This window comes from Eptesicus fuscus, chromosome 7, assembly GCF_027574615.1.
Source record: "Eptesicus fuscus isolate TK198812 chromosome 7, DD_ASM_mEF_20220401, whole genome shotgun sequence".
NCBI lineage: Eukaryota > Metazoa > Chordata > Mammalia > Chiroptera > Vespertilionidae > Eptesicus > Eptesicus fuscus.
In genome coordinates this window covers 66,597,528-66,616,759 of record NC_072479.1, presented here as the reverse complement: position 1 = coordinate 66,616,759, position 19,232 = coordinate 66,597,528, and the positions used below count along the sequence as shown (strand labels likewise).

The window sequence follows — 19,232 nt, the reverse complement described above, 5'->3', positions numbered from 1 at the left end:
ACCAGGGCTGAAGGGGTCAGAGAAGAGTGCATGAGGTAAACATCCATTTATAGGGATATTAAGCCTCAGAAGAAAACAAAACAAAACAAAAAAGTGTGTTAGAGGTAAAACATGTATATGTCCTCAAATGATAGCTACAAATGAACGAATGATGATGAAGCAGAAGAAATATTTTGTCTGTGGGCCTTTTATGGATATTACCAGTCTTGACATTCCAGCTGTAATAATTATATGGGCTACCTACCTCAAGATTGGAGCTGAGAATAAGTTAGAGAGAAAACAAGATTTAAATCCTATTGTCTTGATGTGGTGTGGATCAAAACTCCTGTTACAATCTGGTTAAAGAAAAGCAAGCCAGATAGAAGATCCACTTTAAATTCCAGACACATTATTTAATTGATATATGTTAGTCATGTTTTTGCTCTTATCCTTACTTCTTATATATATAGTTTTATTGGGTGAATATTATAAATATACTAGAGGCCTGGTGCACGGAATTTGTGCACTGGGGGGGGGGGGGGGCTGGGGTGAGAGTCCTCAGCCCAGTCTGTGCCCTCTCGCAGTTCAGGAGCCTGTGGGGAGTGGGCCTAAGCCGGCAGTTGGACATCCTTAGTGCTGCTGTGGAGGCGGGAGAGGGTCCCGCCACCGCTGCTGCACTCGCCAGGCATGAGCCTGGCTTCTGGCTGAATGGCGCTTCCCCTGTGGGAGCACACTGACCACCAGGGGGCAGCTTCTGCGTTGAGCATATGCCCCCTGGTGGTCAGTGTACGTCATAACAAGTGGTTGAGCGGCCTTAGCAAATCATTGGCATATTATACTTCGGTTGCACAGATGACCGGGCACTTAACATATTAGGCTTTATTATATAGGATACTAAAAACATGTTTGTTTGAGATATTTATACTCCCATAAGTAATTATGTTAATGCATATCAACAAGAATTATTGGACCTGCCGTCATGGCTCAGTGGTTGAGCATCAACCTATGAATCAGGAGGTCTCAGTCTGATTCCCAGGCTGGTGGCTCGATCCCTAGTGCGGGGTGTGCAAGAAGCAGCCAATCAATGATTCTCTCTTATCATTGATGTTTCTATCTCTCTCTTCCTCTCCCTTCCTCACTGAAATAAAATTTCATATATATATATATATATAATTATTGAAATTGGTTTTGTTCTAAAAAGAGCAGTGTTCACACCTTTAGAAATCCTGGTTGAGAATATTAATCTTATAGATATCAAATTATTTCCTAATAATTCAGAGGATACATTCTTCCTAACATCCATTCCTGTTTCCCCTCTTGAAAGCATTATTTGCATCACTGGTCCAAGGGTTTCCCACTGAGGTGTATCATCTCATGCTAGTGACTCCAAGGCCTTTTGCTTATTCTTCCTTTCTTCATTGTAGTCATTACTAGTAAAGTCACTGGCCTTACTTCTCACCTGGAATACAAAGGCTACCACAAAATGACCCCAGTTGACTTTTACTACTTTATCTCTCACCATTTCTCCAAATATTTTCTGTGGTCAAGTATGACTTACTACTCCTTGAACATATCCCTGCACTTCCATTTTTTTGGGGGTATTTTCATGTTGGATTCTCACAAGTGCTCAAATCAGTCTATCAGCTGCAGTCTCCACTGCACATCCATCTGGTTCTTCCTGTTCTGACCCAGCCTACACCTGCCTATACCTGTTGATTGGCCAGTTGCTTGGAAAAGTCCCATTGCAACTCTCACCATGAGAACACCATGCCCTTGCCAAGAGAACCCTTTGGAATAGTATCAACGTTTCCACTCTCCGGGCATGTAAATGGTGCTGAGGTTTTGCAACAGAGCAATCAAGGGAGGATCAGATTGCCTCCTTCAGACTTCTACCACACTTACACTTGGATTCCCCAATCTCATCAAATTACAAAATCTCAAACATTTCCACCAACTTCTGCCTTTAAACTTCTGCATTAGTTTCCTGCGGCTGCCATAACAAATAACCACAAACTTGGTGGCTTAAAACAACAGAAATTTACTCTCTCACCGTTCTGGAGGTTAGAAGTCCAAAATCAAAGTGCATGCAGTGTTACACCCTTTCCAAGGGCCCTCGGGAAGAATACATTCCTTGTCTCTTCCAGCTACCAGTGGCTCCAAATGTTCCTTGGCTTGTGGCCACATCACATTGTATCCTGCTCTTCTATGTTTCCCTCCTCTGTGTTTCTCTTATAAGGGCACTTGTCACTAGGTTTAGAGCCCATCTAAGTAATCCAGGATGATATTATCCCAAGATCCTTAACTTTATTCCAGTATTAAAACGCTCCACAAAGACTCTTTTTTTCAATATGGTCACATTCATGGGTTCTGATTACCTGAACATAGACATGTCTTTTTGGTGGCCACCATCAACTCACTAGAGACCCTCCTTTTATTGGAGGCTCAAAGGGTATCTGGGGTGGAAGAGAGGCCACCCTACCCAGTGTCAAAGCAACGTCTCTATTTTTCCCTTTTCTCCATGAAGAGGCCTTTGCAAACCAAAACTTCACCTTCCTTCTTCCAATTACCTAAAAAAGTTCCCTATGTATATGAACTAAGACAAACAAATTTTGATTTGTATGAAGGAAGGTAGAGGAGATAAAGAAGCAGAATCAAAACAGAGGAGAAGGCAAAACCAAACTTTTAATCAGAAAGTCAAAAATATGTGTCAAATATATAGAACAAGTTCATAACAAGAAGAGAATTGATGGCAAAATTAATGTCCAAGAGGCTTAAAACTATGGCAGGATGAGTCATGGGATAGTCTGACTAATACAAAAATTTGTCCAAAAGTAGACTGTATACTGGAATGCTTAGCACTTATTGTGGAGATGATACAATATTTTAAAGATGTATGTATTCATGGTCTGCATTGGAGATAAAACAAATCCCTAACTAACAAGATAATGAGTCATAGACAAGCCTAAAGAAACGAATTTCCCACATAAGTGTTGTACAGGTATTTACATGCATATGTATGAGTAGACAAATTACTAAAAACACATATGGAAATATTTTAAGAGAGCTTAAAATAATGTATAATTCTGCCCAGGTTGTATGGTTTATCATATCTCAAGCAATCTTAGAACATATATAACCTGTAATTTATAATCTTCCCATAGTATCTGGCATCTAGCAGCATGAATTAGAAAAAAGTACTTGATAAATCTTAATGAATTATTATAACAATAGAGGCCCAGTGAGCGAAATCATGTGAGACCCAGACCCACCACGGCAGCGGGACCCCAGACCCGCCGTGTGCAAGTAGCTCGCTGCCACAAGCTACTGTGCTGCATGACCTGTGAGCCCCTCCGTGCCCCAAGAGCTGCAAACCCTGCCATGTGATCCCCTCTGTGCAGCGTGAGCCCTGCCCCACCGCCACGAGTGGCTCCCAGGCAGGGAGGAAGGGACTGAGAGATGCTCCATGCACTCCTAGTGACCGGTTGTTTGGTTGTTCCAGCATTATGGCGTTACCGCCACTGGCCTTTTATAATATAGATTTATCATCTCTGCCCCAAATGACTTGTGTATAAATCTAAAAAACCAACGAATCAACATATAGGTGCCCTAGTAATAAATAATTCACTGCCTATACTCTACATCAGAGACAGTCCATTAAATTTTTAACTGCCTCAATTGTACCCTTGCCTCAGAAAACCTTTCTAGATTCTACCTTGATGATACAACTCCTTGCTATTCAAGGTATAACCTGTGGACTACCAGCACTGGCATGACCTGGGAGGTAGTCAAACCTCCTACCCTAGACTTGGTAAATAGATGATTCATATGCATATTACTCTTTGTAGTTTATTATTTATTAATGACCTCTCCTCTTACTTCCTTGAACTTAACAGTTTGTCATTCCTTGTTTTAATTTTCACTTCAACCCAATGAAATACGTGACATTTTCTCAAAATAGTAAAACAGGCTACGGAATCTCAGAGGGATGGCAGGGGTTGGTGGGTGGGAAGAAATCAACCAAAGAACTGGTATGCATATATATATATATATATATATATATATATATATATATATAACCCATGGACACAGACAATAGGGTGGTGAAGGCCTGAGGTGGGGGTGGAGGGGTCAAGGGCAGGCTAGAAGGGGTTCATGCGGGAAAGAGGACAAATGTAATACTTTCAACAATAAAGATTTTTTAAATAGTAAAATAAAAATGGGGTATTATAAAGGTGATGTTCTTCAAATAATATTCTCTATTTAATGTTCATTTTATTTAGATCCCCCAATTATTGAAGGAAATATGGAAGCGGCAAGAGCAGTTGATTTAATACCATGGATGGAATATGAGTTTCGTGTGGTAGCAACCAACACATTGGGTATAGGAGAGCCCAGTATACCGTCAAACAAAATTAGAACAGATGGTGCTGGTATGTAAGAGAAGCTTTTTTAAAGTTTAGAAGACTTATATATACAATGCCACTTTAAAATATAGTTGAATGTATTTGGAAAGAAATCATGCTCTGAGGTAAGTGATTCATCCAAACTCTGTGTATATGTATTTGACACAAGTGTGTGTATTTTATATCAAGACCCTCAAAAAAAAAAAGAAAAGAAAAGCAAGGAAATATGAAGTTTAAGAATGTTTTTACATAATTAACATAGGGGAAGAGGTAAATTGAAACTACTGTATATGCCACTGGAGACCACTTAAGTGGAATTGGTATTTAGAATATAAACTTTAATATAAATTGTGAATATTAACCAGGCAGACTATTGATGTAATATGATTTAGAAGGTTCCCAATTTTGTGTGTCACAGTTTTGTGTGTCTCTCAAACACATTTATAGTTGGATGGACGGTGTGGGCAGGGAGGATAGGGGGAGCGAGGAGTGGAGAGGATGTGATGAGGACGTCTCAGATCTATACCACTTGGAGAGTCACAGCATCTCTGAGAAATAGCTACAGTGTGTTCTTTGCTTTTTAAATATTAGGAGTCATTCTAACTATGCTCTTTCATCACAGTTCAACCTTGGCTGTTCTTTCAGTGTAGGTTCACATTTTTTAAGCTAAATACCAACTGTATTTAAGTAGCCTTCAGTACAAGAATGATTCCACTCTATTTTCTTTTCCCCTGCATTATGAGGCAAAAATATTGTTCTTATTCTAATAATAGCTATTTTTCTATTATTCCCTGTCTCTGAAAAAGAAAATATTTTGTAGGCTCTCCGGGTTTGCTTATTTTTACTATGCCTTGCCAAAATTTTATTTTCAGTGTTTTATTTGGGAAATTTTAAATGGATGACAGACTACCATTAGATTTCTTCTTTGATATCTTAATATCACTTATACACATTTCTGGCTACCTCATTCCTTGACCTAACTTCTAAATAGAATTAGTGTGTAGTTTTTAAAACCAAATCAGTCACAAGATTTCTATTGATCTCTTAAAGTTTCATGTAATTTACCAGGTAAAAAATGATGATGCTGTAATAAAGGAAGAAAACACTAGCATACTGATCTGCACTATTTTCACTCTTAAAAATGCATCCATTTATATGAGATGTTATTAGGCTTCTAGCAGAAGCTTAGATTTAATCCTTAACTGTGAAACTAAATATAACTTAAATACTACCTTTTGTTGTTTTAAAATAAACACAGTTGTTCCCTTTTCTCTACCTCACAGAAATCTCTTTAGGATATAGAGGTAATATAAGTTGAAGTCTTATAGATCACGGATACCATGTAGCCAGGATCCTTATGTTTGGTTTTTATTTTTATTCACTAGAGCTTCCTATGTTTGTAATAGAGGCTTCTGTTGTGATGGACTAAACACAGTTGCCCTTTCTGAAAAAAAAAGAAAAGAAAAGAAACTGAGACATGATCTGACTAGAGGATTTAACCATATAATGATAATGCACTTAATTTGATTTAACAAATATTCATTTCAAAATTAAACAGAAAAATAATAAAGTAATTAAGTTGGTCTAAGTAAACTTGTTTCATTTAAAAATTATAACATATTTGCTTCAAATATACACATTTTAAAAATCTCATTGAGCTTGATTTTTTCCCTGTGATCTCTTTACTAATATAATATAAACTACATGTTATCTGAACACATTTCTGCAGTACAAAACTGTCCATGGAAAGATGAAATACTGTCATTTGTGACAACATGGATAAATCTTGAGTATATCATGCTGATTGAAATAAGTGAGACAGAAAAAGTCAATAACCATATGATTTCACTCATATGTGGAATATAAAACTGAAAGCAACAAACGAACAAACAAGAAAAACAAATAAAAACTCATACACAGACAACAGCATAGTGGTTTCCAGAGGGGAGGAATAATCTATAATAATCTATAATAATAAAAGCATAATATGCTAATTAGACCAGATGGCAGAATTACCTTCCAAATAAAGCTGTGGTAGCGGGGGCTAAGGCAGTGACGGTTGGGGGTGATCAGGCAGGCAGGTGAGCAGTTAGAGGCGATCAGACAGGCAGGCAATCGGTTAGGGGCAATCAGGCAGGCAGGCAGGCAGGTGAGCAGTTAGGAACAATCAGGCAGGCAGGCAGAGTGGTCAGGGGCGACCAGGAAGGCAGGCGAGCAGTTGGGGGTGATCAGGCAGGCAGGCGAGTGGTTAGAGGTGATCAGGCAGGCAGGCGAGTGGTTGGGGGTTATCAGGCAGGCAGAGGGGTTAGGGGCGATCAGGCAGGCAGGTAGAGTGGTTAGAGGCAATGAGGCAGGCAGGCAAGTGGTTAAGGGTGATCAGGCAGGCAGGCAGGCGAGCAGTCCCAGATTGTAAGAGGGTGCAGGCCGGGCTGAGGGAAACCCCCACCATGCACGAATTTCATGCACTGGGCTTCTAGTATAAAATAAAGGAGGCCTAATATATGGTGATAGAAGAATATTTGCCTTTGGGTGGTGGGCACACAATGCAATATACAGATAATGTATCATAGAAATGTACACCTGAAACCAATATGATCCTATTAACCAATGTCACCCCAATAAATTTAATAAAAAATAAAAAATAAAGGCATGTAATAAAAATAGTTAATACTGTCTAGTACATAATATTTACTTAATAAAATTTATTTATTTTGCTACTAGTGCTTCTTCTAAACTTTTATATGCTTATAAAAATATTATTTACTCTGTAACTGATCACCTTATTGTGCAATATATTTCCATTTTTATAAGCATAATAGAGGATCATCTAATTTCATCTAATTTCTAATCACCTTAAGGGAATCATTTTGTATATTTAATATAATAACATTTAACCAACTTTCTCTGTACTTACTTTACTTTCAACCTGCTTTCAAAAGATTGAATATGCATATAACTGGACCCTTACGTTTTTCATCCTTGCAAGAAAACAAAAATACTTTCTAAAACAGGGGGATGTTTGTCTTGTCATGTCCCATTATAGCAACCCTCCAGCAGATGCCAGCAGATGTTATGTGGAATAAAGCCTGGTTCCCACTTGATGGAAAGGCCGCTCCTGCCTCATTATGCTGATTGAAAGACGTGGCATTATCTAATGCAGCACATGCCCTTATCTGTCCAATTACTTAATGTTCAGATCACAGTGCACAGTTAGGTATATTCTTTGGATTCAGACAAGTGCATTATAAAATGGATGGCTCCCAAATGAAGAATTAGAAGATGTGTTTGTAATTCATTAGAACCCATTTATTTTTGACTGTACGAAAGAGATAAAAGCTCCCTTCAAAGTAATGTGTCATTGCAAGATGTGTCCTCATAGCTAATAGATCTGCTGGTGCAGTTGGTGAGTTGATATCCTAAAACAGTGCATTCAGGTGAGGTTGACAGCTTTGGCATTTATTTACCTGATCAACCCCAGAAGGAAAAAAGCAAAACCCCTAATATCAGAATCAACACTTTCATACTATATACAGAGCTTTAATTTCACATTTAATGAAGCTATTATGTTATTTAATTAAATTATTTTTTTAAACTTTTTAAAGATATGTTTTGCCCTAGCTGGTTTGACTCAGTGGATAGAGCATCAGCTGGTGGACTAAAGGGTCCCAGGTTTGATTCCGGTCAAGGGCACATGCCCAGGTTGCAAGCTCGATCCCCAGTGGGGGTCATGCAGGAGGCAGCCAATCAATGATTCTCTCTCATCATTGATGTTTCTATCTCTCTTTCCCTCTCCCTCTCTGAAATCGATAAAGATATATTTAAAAAGAGAGTTATGTTTGATAAAGTAGAGGACTGGTGATGAGAATATATTTTTTAGTTAGAAAGGTATATGTTAGCATTAGTTACTGTCATTAGTAATAAAATAGGTTAAAAGAAGCAATTCAATCCAGCCAGCATGGCTCAGTGGTTGAGCGTCGACCTATGAATCAGGAGGTCACGGTTTGATTCCCCATCAGTGCACATGCCCAGGTTGCGGGCTCGATCCCCAGTAGGGGATATGCAGGAGGCAGCTGATCAATGATTCTCTCTCATCACTGATGTTTCTATCTCTCTCTCCCTCTCCAATCCTCTCTGAAATCAATAAAAATATGTATTAAAAAAGAAGCACTTCAAACCCATGTTGTCCAAGAGTCAACTGTACTTATTCCAAAGTGTTGATCTAAGTATCCAATTAGGTGTGGTGTGCAAAAATCATTTCTAAGGTCTAAAAGAGTCTTTCATTAAACTGGGCTTTATTCATTGAGAAAAATTGTATGAATTAGGGATTTTTTTTAGATTGAATTTAAATTAGTTGTACTTATTTAATTTATACTAAAAGAGAGCTTCTTCAGGACTGTAATCAGATTTTAATCATATTATTATCTTTTGTGCTTAACACAGCACAGTGTTCAAAATTATGTGTAGAAGAAAAAAGGGAATGTAAACGTAATTTAAATAAATCAATAATATGTTGTAAAAAAAAGATGTGAAAGAAATTTTTAAAAATTCTGTTTGAGAATGAAGACTAGATAAACAAACAAACTTATAATTTCAGCCTGTTAAGTTCCTAAGACATTCATATTATTGTGAACTATCTTGGCCAGTATATATATATTTTTTAATATATTTTATTGATTTTTTACAGAGAGGAAGGGAGAGGGATAGAGAGCTAGAAACATCGACCAGCTGCCTCTTGCACACCCCCTACTGGGGATGTGCCCGCAACCAATGTACATGCCCTTGACCGGAATCGAACCTGGGACCCCTCAGTCCGCAGACCGATGCTCTATCCACTGAGCCAAACCGGTTTCGGCTTGGCCTGTATATTTTGTTACCTACTATGGAAAAGAACTGATGTTAACAGGGTGGACACATTTGGTGTGTTAACAGTGTGTTCCACCATTAGACCAGGAGATCATAAGAATTAAAAAGAGTTGTTCTCATTTAAATATGCAAATATTATATAGTTCATTTGACTTTATTAATACCTCTTCAAAAAGAATATGTACTTAAAGACAGAAAAAAGCAGATGTAAGACTTTATCCCCTTGGTTTTCTAGGCTCTAGAGCATTATTTATCTGATAATTTTGAGTCTCTTTTAAAAAAATAAATAAAGGGTTACTTGAACTCAAACACTGCCATACCACTACAGTTTGGTAACCAAGAAGGCTACTAAGTGGCTAATGGGAGGGTGGTGGTATATACTGTGTGTTTATGCTGGACAAAGGGAGGATTTGACGTCCTAGCAGGACAACAAGAGGTTTTATCTCACTCTACACCACGCACACTAAACAAGAGTTTTAAACAGAGCAAAATTTAAAACTTACAAATTGTAAAAAACAAAACAGAAAACTTACAAATTGTTTATTTTGGAATTTTCCATGTAATATTTCACACTGCAAATGCCCATTGGCAACTGAAACTGAGGAAAGTGAATAGATAACGGGGGACTATTGTACTTATTTTCAAATTATTTAAGCATTCAAATCTAACAGTAAAATTGGCAGCATTAGTTTCTTTCCATAGGAGGACAAAAAAAAAAAAAAAGAAGAAAACCAGCCAGGGCATTGGCTTGGTTTTCTTTTAAGATATATTTTAGATCTATTTCTTTTAAGATATATTTAGAAATATAGAAGCACTCTTATAAACAGCATTAGGGGATCACTGTTAGACTGAAATCATGGCAAAAGGACAAGTTAAAAAACATCACTATTTTTAACCTTTCACAGTAAAATTATAAATATTGTTTATTCATGATTAATTCAGAAATTCTGTATTTTTCTTAAATATTTGTTTAAATCCTTTTTTTTAATGATTTATTGTTAAGAGAATGTCTAGTTTGTTCACTGCTAAATGCCATAGAGCCCAAAGTTAAATAAGCTTCTTTGTGCTTCTGGTGATTTACTTCCCTGAAAGGAATCCCTATTTGGCCAAGACCTCCTGGTCCTGCAGGGCCGGAAGCTAATGGGGAGCTCTGAGCTGCTCTCTTCTCAGATTCATGTCAGATGTGAAGGCTATGTGTCACTTCCACCTGTGGAGCACTGTCCCTTAGCAGTTAAGACTCCAACTGCACATTCAAAGCTAAATGGAGGAAACTGTCAATAATTTATCCAAGAAAGATATAAAAACACTCTATTAAGACATATAGTTACTTTTATTTCTGTGCTTTTGCTTGTCTTACTTAAGCATCCTGAGTTCAATGGGTAGCTTTTGAAGAGAAAATCAATCTTGAGTTAGTTATTCGAAGGATGTTAAAAAGAGCTTAAGATAAACATTTTAAAATGGAAAAAGAAATATTCAATATAATGTAAATATACTCCATTATTTAGCTCTGTTCTAAATAAAAAGGTTAATATTAGTTATACTAGAAAGTATTACAATGAAATGATTTGGAAAATAATACTTGTCTTGGTGAAGGCAATATTTAATTAAATAAATTACAGTATAATAAGTTACTCTTGATGGTTATTTTTGAGAGTATTTGCCTCTGACCACTATACTTGTATGTATAGTTAAACACAAAATTTGATTTATTCATTAAGTACAACACAGCATGTTCTTTATAGCATGGAGAGCTTTAACTTCAGAATATGAGTTATGGGGTTCAAAGCATTTCCAGAAGTTATTTTAATATCCCAGCCTTCAATCTGAGTTTTATCTAAAGTGCTACAAGGAGATTATCTTTTAACATCTGTGAATTTAATTTCATTTCTACCACTCATATGGTGACAGTTAAGTATTAAAATCTCTCCAACTTCAGATAAATTTCTCCATCAGAAAAAGAAATCATGATATAGTTTTACAAGTCTGAAGAAAAACATGCATTTTGTTTATGAACAATTAATGTATATACTTCACCAGGGAATTTATGTGGCTAATATTAGGAGGACTTTGGAAGTATCTATCTTTGAATCACAATTATTTGTTAGGGTTTGCAATTCGTTTAATGAACAGCTTGCTTTGAAGTAGCTGGGTAGCTGGTCTCCAAGTACCTCAAGTGCAGGGACAACTATGCTTAATGTCTATACAACTCCAATTAGATGCAAATCCAATGAAATACAGCTTACAGTAAAATGCAGTATCCAAACCCAGTAAAATGCAGCACCTACCCTGAAGGACTTTTAAGGAGAAAGTCGTTGGAGAAAAAATAAAGAAGAGGCCATTGAACTTGTCAGTTACAAGCAATTTTGTGATTTTGGGGGAGAGTGATTTCAGAAATATGATATGGAAAACAGGTTATGGGTTGTTAAAACGTGATTATGGAGTAAAAAATAAACAATGATCTATTCATTCTTATTTGCTGTTTAGTGGCAGGAAAAGGTGTGATGGCTTGGAGACTAAGTAGAAAACAGTATTACAAGATGACTTTTAAGGATGAAGAGATTGCAAAGAGTAAAGTAGGGAGACTGAAAACTGAAGTTTTGATAGAAAAAGATGGGATTGGGGAGAGTTGGGGGTCACTGATAGGGAAACGTTCCAGAAGAGCTTTAGGAATTGGAAGTGGGAGCACAAGAAACAATATTAGATTTCTAATATTTCCAGATATCTTAGGGGAACATTATCCTATGTTAATGCATATGCACCATTTCTTAACAGTTATTTGTAGATTGAAGTATAAAACTAACACATCAGTTAGCTGTTAGGTAGTCCAAGAGCTCTGACATATTTTCCAACAAAGTACATCTAATCTTTCAAAATCATATTAAATGAAAGGACACAGAAAAAAAATTTTAAATGAAGATGGGGGAGGCAAATTTACTTTGCTATCCATTGCTGCAGAAAGCTGGCACATTTGTATGGCACTGAATCAGTTGTTATCAGGGCAGTAAAATAGGTTATTACAGCTACAGTGAGGCATCTATTTATATAAAAGCCTAAGTGACCTTTATGACCTGTCGACTGCTCGGTATGATATGCACTGACCACCAGGGAGAAGACGCTCAATGCAGGAGCTTCCCCCTGGTGGTCAGTGTGCTCCCACAGTGGGAGCACTGCTCAGCTCACCAATGGGCTCACGGCTGGCTAGTGCAGCTGCAGAGGCATGAGCCTCTCCCCAGCATTAGCAGGAGCAGCGCAGCGCCCAGCCCTGGCTCGGGCTCTTCCCCAGCCACCTGCCGCTTGGTGTGGGCCTGCAGGGATTGGGCCGAAACCGGCAGTCCGACATCTCCCAAGGGGTCCCAGATTTCGAGAGGGCGCAGGCCAGGCTGAGGGGCCCTGCTAGTGCACGATTCCATGCACCGGGCTTCTAGTTGTTATTATAATTGAGGGGATCTCATGTGTAATTTGTGTTTCCCAGTGAAAGAAAAAATATACAGTTTATGTATTGAATAAGAACTCTAACATCAGACAAACATTCCGTAGCCTGTACATTTTGTGGTTTGCTACTTAGTTTGCTTGTTTGTTTCAGCACCTAACGTGGCTCCTTCAGATGTAGGAGGTGGAGGAGGAAGCAACAGAGAGCTGACCATCACATGGGCGGTGAGTCTCAACAAGTTGTACTTATTACAGGCTGCTTTACCTGGACTTAGTCTCAAACCCATTTTGTTTCCTAAACTAAATTGAAATAAAAGACAATGCCCAAAGCACTAGCGAAATAAATTACTAAAATATATTTTTCTTAAATATATGTCAGATTCTTCCTGGCTTACTATGGCTTAGTGTGCAGAAATAGATGATGCTGAGGGAACTGTTAGCCAAAAGATTAAACCAACTTTCAACTATCTGATTCCAGACTTTTTTTTTTAACTCATTGTCACCGGGTAACCCAACTGTAAATTATATCTTTACTGGACATTCAAAACTCCAAAGATTTGTTTAAAAAGCTTTTATATCAGCACCTATTTTTTAATTGGAGTTTGTTCCCACTTGAGACGTACTTTGATCACTAAGTGCAATCAATCATGATAGGTCAGTCTCAGAAGTCTCCCAAGTGTGTTTTATTGAGGTATTGAAAACGCTGTATTGAATTTTTATAACCCAAAGGGAAGTTCCACATCAGAGATGATAATGTCTGAAAAACAATGCATCTTGGCTGGAATTTTGAAGTGAGAGAGATGCTGGGGGTGGGGAAGCATCACCTTGTCTGACATAGACATCTGACGTGTGTCTACCTACCATATTTTATCCAGCTCCATGTATTCATTAAATATTTTCAGTATTTAATCACTGCAGATAGTAAAATAATACAACCTAGGCTCTAAAGAATTTCAAAAACAACATGAAAAATGGCAAGTGTTGTTCTTTTCATCAATCAAATTGATTTATATAAAAGTAGATATTTAGCAAAAATTGACTTTACTCTTTGCTATGTAGTCACATTTTATACTTGGCACTTAAATCACATTTTTTAGTAAGATTTAGAAAAAAAAAAGTCTTTTGCTTGTCCAAATAAATTATTTATATGTAAAATTTAGTGTCCATGTAACATATAAAAGTGAAGAAAATAAAAAAATTAAGAACATGTTACTTTTTTTTATAAGGCTTGATGTTCTTGGATATCCACTTTGGGATAAGTTGGGGAGTTTGTAAAAAAAATAGTTCAGCATTAAAAATCCTATTCTAAAAATTTGAAATAAAGTTCCTGGGAATAAGGCCTGAGAATTATTAATTTTTTAAAATATGTTTTTATGGATTTTAGAAAGAGGAAGAGAGAGGGACACAGAGATAGAAACATTGATGAGAGATAAATATCAATCGGCTGCCTCCTGCAACACCCTACTGAGGAGTGAGCCTGAAATCCAGGCATGTGTCCTGACAGAGGATCTAAGTAGTGACCTCTTAATTCATGGGTCAATGCTCAACCTCCGAACCACACTGGCTGGAATTTTTGAAAGCTCCGTAGGCGATCTGCTATACTTTTAACTATATAAACTAAGTAGAGAACTAGCAATAAAAAAATTTTAAACTACACCTGATATACTCTAAAAATCTAAAATCACATTTTGTATATCCTTGGGGTCATGTTTCAGGATGTCTATAGTTAACTCCTGTGCAACATGGTTTTGAACTGCCCAAGTCCACTGATATGCACAGTTTTTCAATAAATACAGTGAATGTATTTTTTCTTCCTTATGATTTTCTTAATTGTTATTTCTTTTCTCTAGCTCACTTTTTTTTTAAGAATACAATATAAAACATTCAAAATATGTATGAATCAATAGTTTGTTATTGGTAAGATTTCCAGTCAACAGTGGCTATTTGTAGTTAAGTTTTTGGGGAGTCAAAAGTTGCATGCATATATTTTACTGAACCAGCAGGTCAACACCTCTGACCCCATGTTGTTCAAGGGTCAACTGTATACCATACAACCAGGTTCAACTTCTTCTACCCTTTGAACTTTATACATTTTTATGTATTCATGTTAAACATAGGTATATTCAAGCAGCTATGTTATATTTAATTTAAGAATTTTCCTTGAGACATTTTAAGTTGGATTTTCTGGTGAAAAAAAAAAAAGTAAATATGCAATTTGCACATTTCCCTTATTGGCTAAAGATGACTAAATTATTAGTATTCTCTAGAATTAGCAATAAGCCAGTGTTTGCAAATAATGAACTGGCAGGGTTAACACAGACTTCTTTATTGGGCAATTGAAGAAACTCTGAGAGAATAATGCAAAACAAAACACTTACTTCAGCACTGGAGTCAGACAGTCCCAAAGCCAGCCTCCTACCGATGAGTGCAATGTTAGCCCTTCCTCCTTTTGCCTCCTGTCTGTTTTTCCTCTCACCAGTTTCTATTGTTTGATTACAGGCAGATATTCCAGAGTTTCATTACTGTCTTTCAACTTTAAAATTAATTTATTCACTCATTGAATAAATACTACTTGAGGTTTAGATCTAGGCACAATGGGTAGAGAGGTAATCAAATTGGCAAAAGCTTTGCCCACTTTAAAGCAGATAATAAGTAAAATACATGGAGTATATCATGATAGAGTTAAAGAGAAAAAAAAATAAAGCAGAGAAGTGAGATATGGAATATTATAGAAAGAGTGTGGAAATGGCCAATCCTCTGACCAGGGAAAAACAAGTAAGTGGTTTTTACCTCAAGAAAGTGAGGGAGGAGATCTTCTGACATAAGCAAGAGCATCCTAGGTACAAGGTAGAAGGAACTAAAAGTACAAAGGCCCAGAGTGACACCCCCCCACCCCAAGGAATGTTCCAAGAATAGCAGCCTTGGAAAGTGAAGTCATCACATGTTTTACCCTAGAATTTTCAGACAGCCCTAACTTACAAACTAAGTATATGATTTTTACAAAAAACATGCTTCCATGTGTATTATTATTATCATTAATTATTACTGGTATAGGATTTTTCTGTTTGTTAAATGTATTGCTTAAACCTATTTAATATTTCAACTTCTATTTAGCCTTTGTCAAGAGAATACCACTATGGCAACAATTTCGGTTACATAGTAGCATTTAAGCCATTTGATGGAGAAGAATGGAAAAAAGTTACGGTTACGAATCCAGATATTGGACGATATGTCCATAAAGATGAGACCATGCGGCCTTTCACTGCGTTTCAAGTCAAAGTCAAGGCCTTCAACAACAAAGGAGATGGACCATACAGCCTCATAGCAGTCATTAATTCAGCACAAGATGGTAGGTAAAACTAAGACCTACTAACATGACAAGGGGTGGAAACTAGTTCTCTGGTAGACGTTTCATTTGCTGTCTTTTGGACCTTACTTATTAGGATATATTTTATGACACTATACAGTAGTAAATGAGTATTATTTTAAGCCAAATTAAAATGTCAATTTCTCCATGCCAATGACAAGAATGTTGCAAAATCTTTTTCTTTCTTTTTTCTTTTTTTTTTTTTTATCATGTTTATACTAGTTAGGATATCTCCTTGAAAATAGCTGGCTTAGACCCCCTGTTCCTGGCCCTCTGATTATAATTTTACAATCAGAAATTCTCAATACTTGATTAGAAATTTAGTATGTCTGTGCTTTCATGAGATTTCCTATTTAGAAATTCTTTAACATTTTTTGGTAAAATTTCCCCCCCTTTTAAATAAATTTGTATAATTGCAGCACTTATATAACTTTTTGTTATTACAGTAGAGTGCTAGAATTTTATTGAAGGGAATCTATGCATAATTCTATGCTAAAGGAGTCAGAAAGCCAGTTGAAATTTTTTTCTTGAAAAGATAAAAATTTAGAAGTCTATTTAGGGATAAAAATACAAATACTGGCTCTAATTGATATATACGTATTGAAATCATCTCATGATTTTTACTTCCAATACAAACATGTAAGGAAATCATATATGTATGTATGTGTGTCTGTATAAACACACATCCTTCTTTAAGTTAGTTAACTAAACACATAGAAAGAACAAAAAACAGAAATTATTTAAGTTTAATATCAATTCAGGACTTTTTAGTCCTGAGTAAGACATTCTCTATGCTTGTTCTGATTCAGCAGAAATATAATGGCACAATGTTAATAGTTTAAACAGCATGAGTACACCTCACAGAGAAAATAAAAGTAGAAAGCATTTTTACAAGTTATGTTCCCACCCAACATCAATTTTTTATTGCTTTATTTGATGTAAAGTAATCGGGCAAAAACCCATTCTTGTCATCTCATTAGTCATGGCTATCTGTATAAAATACATTTCTCTCCTAAATGTTTCATGAGTCTCATAAAACCTGCATGTGCTGAAACTTGTATGTGTTCATCGTTTTATTGTTTTTTACTACTAAGAAATTAATCACAGTACTACATATTTATCTTGGTTTGGAAAGTTAACAGTGTTCTTATGCAGGACATTTTTAACATAAAAGAGGATTATGCTTTGTTAATAAAAGACAATAAAAATTGATCACTCCTGCTTAAAGTTTTCCTTAGTTTCTTTGTGTAAGTTTCATAAGGGATGTCAATTACTTTTTTCCTTTTTACTGAACAGAGGCCGACTTGATACATATTTGACTTGATGCCCAGATAATAGATTAGGCTTATAAAAGTTTCCCTGAGCCCATGAAGCAGTGGATGTCACAACTTGTTGAAAGGATCTTAAAAATAAAATTAAAAGTCTTAGCTGAAACATAAAAGAGAAAGAGGGCAGTATTGCTGTCTGTCTTTAGCTCATATAAATAGGAAGTATGAGAAACTTGGAAAATTAATTCTAATGAACACCAAATTTCCTGTTTTGGATCATGTAGAGTTAATAAGCTAAATATAATGAATTTTAATTTGCATCCACAGGCTTTCTTAAGCAGGTTACTTGGAAGAAATTTAAAAAATAGTGTTGTTCTTGCTCACAGATATCAGAGAAATCCATGAAGCTTTTCATATTTTATAAAAGTGTCTGTGCATGTGTATATGTATGTGTATATGTATGTCTACATTCACATTTGTGTATATGAATATCTGTGTGCATGTGTCACTGATGACCATAAAATAAACATTAAAAAAATAGAGAAAGAGGTAATAAAATTATTGGAATTATTTAATTTGGAAATATTAAACCAATTTAAAATATTAAAATTCATAAGGAGCTATATGAACTTTATATTATAGACATCTTGTATGTGAATATAATATTTTCATCAAATTTCAGCTCCCAGTGAAGCCCCAACAGGAGTAGGCGTAAAAGTCCTGTCATCTTCTGAGATATCTGTTCATTGGGAGCACGTTGTAGAGAAAATAGTGGAAAGCTATCAGGTGAGTTCAATTTTTACCAAGCTAAATAAATATATCAACGTTTCATCTTTCAATGTTTTGTGTCCCATTGATGTACGTGGCAACTACCCCTATACTTTTTGTGCTTAATATGTTGGGCATTTATAAGCTAATTGCTAAGAGTAAAGCAGAGGTTCCTATCTAGGAGAGATGTAGAGTCCTACGTGTTGACAAACAATTGGCCAAAATAAAATCTAAGATAATAGCACCCATGGTTAAGACAAACATACTTCTAAAGGTGAATTTTAAGTATTTTGGAAAGCATTTCGGTAATTTATAAAAGCATCCTTAAATTCTTCATCCTATTTGGCTCAGTAGTTCTACTTCCAAAGGAAAGAATTACAAAATACCCACTATGTGTCTCATATGTTGCCTATGAAAACAGAAAATTGGTAACACACAAAATGTCCTAAAGAAAACTTCCCTTGAGCTGATCTTAAAGGATCAATAGGTATTAGCCAGATAGAAAGGAAACTTGTTTTATTCAAAGGGAGTAAAACCTGAAAAAATTAAAGCTACAATGATAGTTGGGGTCTTTGATATAGAGCTAAAAATTAGACTTGATTGTGTAAGAAAAGTGAAGTCATGTCATATTTTTAAGTACAGTGAAAATCAAGAAAAATTGGCATCATCTTACCTTTGCAAATGAGCAAATGGATGCTAAAGAAATTCAATGACGTGCCTCAGTTAGCATTAATGAAAAGCCTCACAGCAATGTCTAAACTCAAATTATCTGATTCAAAGTTCAAGGCTTTATGCCAAACCACAGACTTTTTTATGTTATACTCAGTTAGTGCCCATCTGGAGCTACAGGCAGTCAGCTGCCTGCCCCAACCCCACTCCAGACAACTTGTCCTCTCAATTCTTGTTCTCCCCGTCTTCATCTGACCATGGAATATTTGTTTCATGAGGGCAGGCTTTTGTCTATTTTGTTCTCAGTGCCAGAACAGTGCTGGGCACATGGTAGGCACTAAATAAATATTCTCCGAGTGCTAACAGAAATACTGAAGTACGATCAAATAAAGTGTTATAACCTGGCTTTCTCAAAGCCATGATTCTGAAAGGTAACCACAAAACCCACCCACATTTTTAGTTATAAACTCACAGACTGACAGGAAC

General features: G+C 36.3%; 1 protein-coding gene across 1 annotated transcript in view; it reads left to right on the top strand.

Moving 5' to 3' along the window:
• Window positions 1-19,232, top strand: part of CNTN1 (contactin 1) — a 129,966-nt gene that overhangs the window by 76,950 nt on the left and 33,784 nt on the right. Inside the window, exons 16-19 of the mRNA XM_008140559.3 lie at window positions 4,260-4,409; window positions 12,829-12,899; window positions 15,789-16,023; window positions 17,992-18,095. Coding sequence (XP_008138781.1) covers window positions 4,260-4,409; window positions 12,829-12,899; window positions 15,789-16,023; window positions 17,992-18,095 — 560 coding nt within the window. The remainder of the gene's footprint in view (window positions 1-4,259; window positions 4,410-12,828; window positions 12,900-15,788; window positions 16,024-17,991; window positions 18,096-19,232) is intronic.